The sequence below is a fragment of the Blennius ocellaris genome (assembly GCF_963422515.1).
Source record: "Blennius ocellaris genome assembly, chromosome: 24".
NCBI classification, from domain to species: Eukaryota; Metazoa; Chordata; class Actinopteri; order Blenniiformes; family Blenniidae; genus Blennius; species Blennius ocellaris.
Genome location: NC_137673.1, coordinates 8,323,807 through 8,331,768, shown reverse-complemented (window position 1 = coordinate 8,331,768; position 7,962 = coordinate 8,323,807). Strand labels below are relative to the sequence as shown.

The 7,962-nt window shown below is 43.9% G+C and overlaps 2 protein-coding genes across 3 annotated transcripts; one reads left to right on the top strand and one right to left on the bottom strand.

Annotated features, from left to right (window-relative positions):
• Positions 1–518: 518 nt before the first annotated feature.
• hemk2 (HemK methyltransferase 2, ETF1 glutamine and histone H4 lysine) lies at positions 519–2,015 on the top strand. The gene is made up of 6 exons (XM_080520207.1): positions 519–719; positions 1,100–1,186; positions 1,272–1,362; positions 1,450–1,533; positions 1,639–1,780; positions 1,876–2,015. Exons 1-6 carry the CDS (start codon positions 583–585, stop codon positions 1,995–1,997), a joined length of 663 nt encoding a protein of 220 aa, XP_080376333.1. The 5' UTR covers positions 519–582; the 3' UTR covers positions 1,998–2,015.
• An 897-nt stretch (positions 2,016–2,912) lies between these two features.
• On the bottom strand, positions 2,913–7,530 carry ccdc28a (coiled-coil domain containing 28A). 2 transcript variants are annotated; one of them, XM_080519610.1, is made up of 6 exons: positions 7,388–7,530; positions 7,037–7,230; positions 6,780–6,955; positions 6,514–6,668; positions 6,391–6,413; positions 2,913–5,430 (listed from the first exon to the last, which is right to left on the bottom strand). In XM_080519610.1, the coding sequence occupies exons 2-6, from the start codon at positions 7,198–7,200 to the stop codon at positions 5,376–5,378; spliced, it is 573 nt and encodes a 190-aa protein (XP_080375736.1). In that variant the 5' UTR covers positions 7,201–7,230; positions 7,388–7,530; the 3' UTR covers positions 2,913–5,375. The 2 variants fall into 2 exon arrangements, with proteins under 2 accessions (XP_080375736.1, XP_080375737.1); XM_080519611.1 differs by having other exon boundaries at positions 7,394–7,530.
• Positions 7,531–7,962: the final 432 nt, after the last annotated feature.

Below are 7,962 nucleotides of genomic sequence, written 5' to 3'. Positions count from 1 at the left end.
AATAGAATTCCATTGATTTGAGTTGATATTTATGTTTAGGATATTTTTTGTATTATCAAGATTTTCATTACAATAATGTTTATTGTTGGAGGTTATTCCATATCTTGAGCTTCTTTACCCCCCTGCAAAGTCTGGATTCATCTTCTTCGAATTCCGTATTTAATTCTTATTTTGTGCAAATAAATAGAAAATGAAATAGCCACTGCATAGAAATGTATATATAAAGTGTAGTTTTGCTCATTCTCCAGCAGATGGCAGTACTGCGCCGAAAGCTGAATACAAACAGAAGAAGAAGCAGAAGCGTAAATACATTAAAAAAAAGGTCAAATGTAAAAAGAAAATTGTAAACACGTGGTGGATTAGCCAATATTTTCAATAAATACAAATAAAAATTTTTTTTTTAGTTTAATAGGTGCCGAAAACGAAATCGGGACTTACGCAGGGGAGGGGTTTTTAACCGCCGTTGACGTGACGCTGCCGTGACGTCAGCGTAAATACGGAAGTGGCAGGTTGGGCATCTCTGGGAGGAATCCTCGTGGGTAGATTCATCCTCTCAGGAGAGAACGCGGAGGTGAAGCGGACATGATTCCGGGTCTCCCCACTCCGATTTACTCGCACGCCGGACGCGGAGACTTCCGGGACGTTTACGAGCCGGCGGAGGACTCGTTCCTCCTGATTGACGCCCTGGAGAAGGACGCGGAGAGACTGCGGCTGATCAGGTGACGATCTGGACCAGTCCGTGACCCCCTGACCCTCCGGATCCTCGTCGATCCCTCCCGATTTCACCAAAAATCCACATTTTAATCATTTAGACTGCAGCTGTAATAATATTTTTTTTAAACTGAATTCGCATCAAATTGATTTAAATCGTTCTTATCCTGTGTCAATAGGGAATTATGAATCTGTGCGTATGAAAATCACTTGTATGGGGTTCTTTGGGTCTCGTTTTATTGATCCACACCAGAAAGACACTTTAAGGGGAATATCAACAAATATTCTAATAATTATATTTATATACATAATTTTTTATTGGCATTAAATGGATTCAGATTGTGACCGGGCGCCTCTGTGACCTCTGACCTCTGACCACCTCCTGCAGGCCCTGCGTGTGCGTGGAGGTGGGCTCCGGCTCCGGCGTGGCGTCCGCCTTCCTGTCCTCGCTGTTGGGACCTTCAGCTCTGCACATGTGAGTCGGTGGTGGGGGGGGTGTGTGGGGAAGGGGGGGGGGGGGGGTGTGTGGGGAAGGAACTGACCCGGGGCTTTGATTCCAGCTGCACCGACGTGAATCCCGCCGCCGCGCGCTGCACCGCAGAGACCGCCTCCCGCAACAAGGCTCCGCTGCAGCCCGTCGTCACCGACCTGGTGAGACGCCGGCGCCTCCGCCGCCGCGATCGGACAGGAAGTAAAACCCCATCGTGTGTGTGTGTGTGTGTGTGTGTGGACCTGCAGGTGGAGTGCCTCCTGCCTCGGCTGTGTGGCAAAGTGGACGTCCTCCTCTTCAACCCGCCTTACGTGGTCACGCCTTCCGACGAGGTGACGACCCCCCCGACGCTCCGCCGTCGCCCTTCAAAAGCGCCGCCTGCGTGTCTTCTCAAAGCTGCTCCCCCCCCTCCCCACTCCCCCCTCCCCCTGTCCCAGGTCGGCGGCTCGGGGATCGAGGCGTCGTGGGCCGGCGGGCGGCGGGGCCGCGAGGTGACGGACCGACTCCTCCCCGCGGTGGAGCGGCTGCTGTCCGGCCACGGCCTGTTTTACCTCGTCGCCGTCACCGAGAACGACCCCGGTTGGTTCTATCGGCGTCTGGTCGCTATGGTGAAGGCAATCAGACACGTCACGTTATTTAACCCCCCCCCCCCCCCCCCCCCCCTCCTCTCTTAGAGGAGATCATCAACCTTCTGGGCCAACGAGGTTTGACCGGCGAGTCCTGCTTGGCGACGAGAGCCGCAAACGAGAGACTTTCTATCCTGCGCTTCCACAGGAACCAAGGAAACACGACGTGAATGAAGACGACTTTTTAAAAAAAAAACAAAGCTGAGCTGCAGCCACAGTTTTTTTTTTTTAATGGTTAATTTTCTTTGACTATTAAATGTGTTTAAAACCACGACTGGGACGTCTTGGCCTGTGCTTTTGCAAAATAAATGGGTAAATTTGTATTAATACAAATTTAGTCTTCATGGCAAGTTATTTTTATTGTATTCTAAATCAAATAAGAGGATTATTATAGTATTTTTGGGGGCGTATATGTAAGGTATTCAGCCATTTAGGTTTATCTTATTTGGTTTATCTAAAGTGCAATTGTATTAAAAACAGTTGAAAGAAGCAACATTTGTTTATCAGGTTCAATAAATTGCTAATTAAATTGTCTATTTTTCCATTAAAACTCAGTATAAAAGGATATTTTGTCTTTGGATTATGCCAAAAGGCTTTAAAATGACCTCGAAAGGTTCAAAAATAGTTAATTCTGAATGAACCCGAGGGTAGCATGACGACTCGCTGCTGCCATCTGGTGGACATTCTGCATTAACTTCTATTAAAACCATATTTTTAATCTCAGAGATTATTGCACAAAACTGGATTAAATTGTGGCCGTAAATTCATATTTAATGAACCAAATAGTAATTTCAGGCCATGGAATACTGATTTGAGGCCTTAAATTCCTCAAATTAATACTTATTAACCTTAAATTGATGACTGGGTTAAGGTTAGGGCCACAAATGACTGTTTTTGCGGCCTGGAATTGGCTTCAAATTATATTTGTGCGTGTGTGTGTGAGTATTTATACATAATATTTAAAGAGAAAGTCTAGAAAAATCAAAAACACTGCAAAACATTGATGTAATGTCAATAATCGCACGTTTTGGCAGATAATCCCAATTAAAAATATTTGGATATTTAAAAAAAAAAAAAATACGGACAACTTTGAAACATTTATTGATTCGAGGAGAAATACAATCACCAAAATAAAGTTTCCAGCACATTCAGAATCATTATATTAAATCTCAAAAATCAACACGAGTAACTTTAGAACCAGGAAGGCAAAAAAAAAAATATCATGATGAAAACTGAACGTAAGGCATGAACGTGTGATTTCAACACTCCAGTGTTAATGTGCAACGTCTTCTGCAGATATGTGCAAATATAGCGAGCGCTCATTATTACCGCGACTCGTCGTTTCCGACGAGTTCTCGTTCAAAGTTTAAAGCCGGGAAACGATTAGAAGCTCGTTGCTGCAGCTACGACTGAAGAAACTCCAGTTTGTGACGTTATTTTAACCCCCAGGTGTCTTTTAATACACATTTGTCCGCCTTTCCGTCGTCATTTTGGCAAATTCGTGCAAGAAAATGTCTCCGACGACTAAATGTTTGGATCTAAATGACCAAAGAACTTTAAATCTTCATATTTTCCCGACATAAATCTCGAAAATAACATCAATTTTGCACAGTATTCCCAAGATCTTTGCTCACTTCTGCCTAAATTATTCATTTTAAACTGCTGCATGAAATAGAATAACCCTTACATGTTATCAAAATGCAACAAAGTGTCTTTTGACAGACTTTAGGATGAATTGTTTTGATTTAAATGTCAGAAAAGCCGCTTTAAATGTTCGTATTTTCTGCTTAAATCCTTAATTCTACACAAAATCTTCAGGTTTTAAACAAAAAACACCTAAATCTATTGAAATAACGCATCATTATTTGACATACTTGCTTGATTGTGTTTAAATTCTATATTTTTATCAGATATATCATTTTTATTTAATCTGCTGCATATATTAAAATGTTTACTTGCAATTGAACTATTTCTTTTTGCAAGAAAGTGTCATTTGACTTCAGAACTCAAAAGTTTCACTTTAAATTTCCTAAAAAAATGACTTAAATCTCTAAAATAATGTCAATCCTGCTCAAAATTCCAAACTATTCAGAAATCTTGAGGATTTAAACTACAAATGCAACATTTAAATCCAATGGTAGACTTAAAAATATGGAAATAATGCAACATATTCAACATTTTTGTCTGCATTTCTTTTGAAATTGCTTTGTGGAAAAAAACTTAAGACTCATATTGCTTCATTTTCTTCCCACATAAATCTCTAAAATAAAATAAAAAACCTGCACAAAATCTAGAAATCATCAGTAAATTTCAGGATTAAAATTAAAATAAAATTTGTTTTTTTTACATTTAAATGTCGAAAAAGCTTAAAAAGTCCAAATAAAAATGCAGGTGTTAATATCAGCAGTGTACTTTAAATCTGATGACACACACACACACACACACACACACACACACACACACACACACACACACACACACACACACACACACACACACACACACACACACACACACACACACACACACACACACACACACACACACACACACACACGCTAAATTCTATGTGGAAAAATAACTTATCTTATTCTTTTCTCACTATTTCCTCTTTTGAAAGCGAATTAATTCACGTTTGGTAGTTTTGTGCAGGAAAACGTTTTTTTTTTCTTTTAAAAAGTGACGCCTGAGGGTTAAAACAGGTAAAGTGGCAGAAATCCAAGGTGACGTTTTTTGCAGCCGTCACTTTGGACTCTGGACGCGTCGCGGCGGGAAATACAATCAGACCTGCGCCGGGACAGCTGGTGACAACGTTCAAACACTGCAGGGGGAACGTCGGTGACAGCGCCTCCTGGTGGGTAACGGAGGGAGGAGGAGGGGGAGGAGGAGGAGGAAGAGGAGGAGAAGGAGGGAGGATGACAAGGAGAAGGGGGAGGAGAAGGAGGAGGATGAAGAGGAAGGGGGAGGAGAAGGAGGAGGGAGGAGAAGGAGGGAGGAGGAGGAGGGAGGATGAGGAGGGGGAGGAGGAGAAGGGGGAGGAGTAGGAGGAAGAGGAAGAGGAGGGGGGAGGAGAAGGAGGAGGAGGAAGGAGAAGGAGGGAGGATGAAGAGGGGGAGGAGGAGAAGGGGGAGGAGAAGGAGGAGTAGGAGGAAGAGGAAGAGGAGGGGGAGGAGAAGGAGGAGTAGGAGGAGGAAGAGGAGGAAGAGGAGAAGGAGGACGAAGAGGAGAAGGAGGGGGAGGAGAAGGAGGAAGAGGAGGAGGAGGAGAAGGAGGAAGAGGAGGAGGATGAGGAGGAGAAGGATGAGGGGGGAGGAGAAGGATGAGGAGGAGGAAGAAGAGGAGAAGGAAGAGGAGGAGGAGGAGGAAGAGGATGAGGAGGGGGAAGAGGAAGAGGAGGGGGTAGGAAGAGGAGGGGGTAGGAGGAAGAGGAAGAGGAAGAGGAGGAGGAAGAGGAGGAGGAGAAGGAGGAAGAGGAGGAGGAGGAGGAGGATGAAGAGGGGGTAGGAGAAGGAGGAAGAGGAAGAGGAGGAGGAAGAGGAGGAAGAGGATCAGGTGTTGGTCGTCCTCAGGATCTCCTGACTGTCAGCAAGATTCAGCTTCTGGCTTCAAACGAGTCAAGAAAAGCTTCAAAACAGCTTTTTTTTTTTTTTTTTTTTTTAAACCAACACTTCAGATCCAGGAAAACGTTCATTAACGCTCATTAAATACTAATTAAATCCTGTATTTACTTCATTCTGCACATTTTTCCTTCCCATTTGAAATTTAAACGACTTTCCAGAGAACAACATCTCGACTTTATGTCCATTTTTTCCCTCCATGTTCATTTCAGATTAAAATTATTTCTTGTCAACCTTGTTTTTTTCCACAAAAATTCTCCACATCTATTCACAATGCTTATATCTATATATATTTGACAGTCTCATTCAAACTATTGTTCCCAGGCTGATAAAGCTCCGTTATCCATCGACATATATAGATATACAACCACTTTTCAATTGGCCGTGTTGGAAAAAAAAAAAAAAGCTGTTAAGATGTTTAAAACATTCATGATAACATGGAATTGAAAAACTGTTAAATCATAGTATATAAAAAGTATTTTAAGCTAAAATTACTCCATATAAAACTCGTGTTTGGTAGAAAAAGCTTGTATAAATAATATATTATTTCACTTTATCGTGATTTACGTGTTCTACTAATGTGTCGATCTTCAGACATTAGATCAAGGAATGAGTTGTGAATTTAAAAACAAGCGGAAATATTCAATTGGGTTCGGAATCAAAGAAATAACACATTTTCCTGCTGAACAGTGTTTGTATTTTCTGTGTCGTGGCCAGAAATAAGCATTTATGAACGAATGAATGAATGGTTTGAGTGCTGCTGCTTGTTTTTGGATCACTTAAATCATACATTTGCTTTTTTTTTTGGTACTTCTCGAACATTAAAGTGTATTAAATGTTCACACCGGAGTACAAGAAGGCAATTTGGCTCATCCGACGCTGCTAATTCAACGTGAAATGACGCGATTTAGAAGATCCGGTCGCTTTGCGTTTTGAGAAAGGATACATGGAGGAACTGAGGTCCTCGAGCTGTGGAGACAAGAAGAGTTGGTGTTTTAGGACATAGTGGCGCTCTGATCGCAGGCGGGTGGGGGTGGGGGTGGGGGGGGTGGGGGTGGGGGTGTCTCACATTGAGGAGCAACTTGTCCATGTTGGTGTCGGAGGCTCCTTTCCTCTGGTCCTCCGGCATCTCGTCCACCTCGCCATAGAGGTCAAAGTGCAAGCGGGCCAGCTTCTCCTGCATCTCCCTCACCTGCTCCATCTGATCGATGGAGCACTCGTTGCCTGTGGGGGGGGGGGGGGGGGGGGGGGGAGGAATCACCAAACGTGGAGAAAGAGAACTTTGATTTTGGATGTCGTCGGCATTAGGATGTCGTCGTTTCCCCGGCGCCGTACCGAAGGCCTGGAGTTTCCCTGAGTGGAAGTCGTTGAGGAGGCTGAGCAGGCCGTTCTCCATCTCCTGCACGTCGGACACGTCCGTCAGGAAGGAGTGCTGGACGATCGGAGCCGCCTGGCCCTGGCTCGGCTTCCCTCCGACGCCAGGCTGGGATCTGGGTTTATCTTTCACCCCCCTGCAAAAAAACCCCAAAATAAAACACTTATCTACAGCACGATCCGACACGGTCACCCGCAGAGCAGTGTCGTTCATCCACCTCCTGCTCTTGCTCTTCTGGCTGGAGTGGGTCCCCATCGGGTGGCCGTGGCCCACGTTTCGTCCCCCGGAGGTGGTGCTGTTCTTCCGGCCAGAGCCGCTGAGAGGAGCCGCCGTGCTGGTGGAGGACCGGGGGATCTTTCGCTTTAGCTTCCGCTCTTCCATAACTTCATGTTACACGACGCTGTCCCGTATCTAGAGAGGACATTCACCACACGGCCCGTGTCCGGTCACCCACAATATTCAACTTTTAATCGCTCCGCTAGCAGGCTAATGACGTTAGCTCACATGCTTTGACCAGTCGATTAAAACAACACCCGGCAAACCGCAGCCGATAAAATCATAAACTCACACGCACAGCAGAGCCGATCCCGTATCGCCTGAAGTCGTGACACTTCGTCCCCGAGACGGGAAAAAGTATTAAATCATGGTAATTTCTGGCGCACCACTGAGGTTAGCCGGGCTAAGCTAACCAGCGCGTAGATACAAACTCCGGGCACTTCCTGTTTTGCTGCCGAGGCCGGGGGGGCGTGCGAGGCACGCAATGATGACGTCAGACGTACAGCTCTCCTCATGGAGGAGATCGCGGGTGGAGAATATTCCATGTTAAAAAATAAATAAAAAATGGAGATAAAACTTGATAATTACAAATGTAGCAAAGATTCTCTCATCAGAAATTCTAGAAACGTGAATTTGTTACTTCAGTTTGCAAAAAAAAAAGATGTATGACTGAATAATTTAATCGGAAAATACCACTTACTTAATAATCAATATGAGTTGAGGAGTAAATCGTCAAAATCTTTGGCATGACTGGATTTTGTAGAAATTAAATCAGCAGCTGGAGATAATAATCTATATTATTTACGTGTTTTTAGTAATTTTTTATGAAATGTATTAGAAAAAAAAATAAATTATTGTAATAGTAAC

What these genes read in the sequence shown, in the direction of transcription:
- hemk2 (XM_080520207.1), top strand. Translation starts at nt 583, where the DNA reads ATGATTCCGGGTCTCCCCACTCCGATTTACTCGCACGCCGGACGCGGA. An exon ending in GGACCTTCAGCTCTGCACAT is followed by an intron (nt 1,187 to 1,271) that starts GTGAGTCGGTGG and finishes CTTTGATTCCAG; the next exon opens with CTGCACCGACGTGAATCCCG. An exon ending in CGTCACCGAGAACGACCCCG is followed by an intron (nt 1,781 to 1,875) that starts GTTGGTTCTATC and finishes CTCCTCTCTTAG; the next exon opens with AGGAGATCATCAACCTTCTG.
- ccdc28a (XM_080519610.1), bottom strand. Translation starts at nt 7,200, where the DNA reads ATGGAAGAGCGGAAGCTAAAGCGAAAGATCCCCCGGTCCTCCACCAGC. An exon ending in CAGAAGAGCAAGAGCAGGAG is followed by an intron (nt 6,956 to 7,036) that starts GTGGATGAACGA and finishes GTTTTTTTGCAG; the next exon opens with GGGGGTGAAAGATAAACCCA. An exon ending in TGGACAAGTTGCTCCTCAAT is followed by an intron (nt 6,414 to 6,513) that starts GTGAGACACCCC and finishes TTGTCTCCACAG; the next exon opens with CTCGAGGACCTCAGTTCCTC.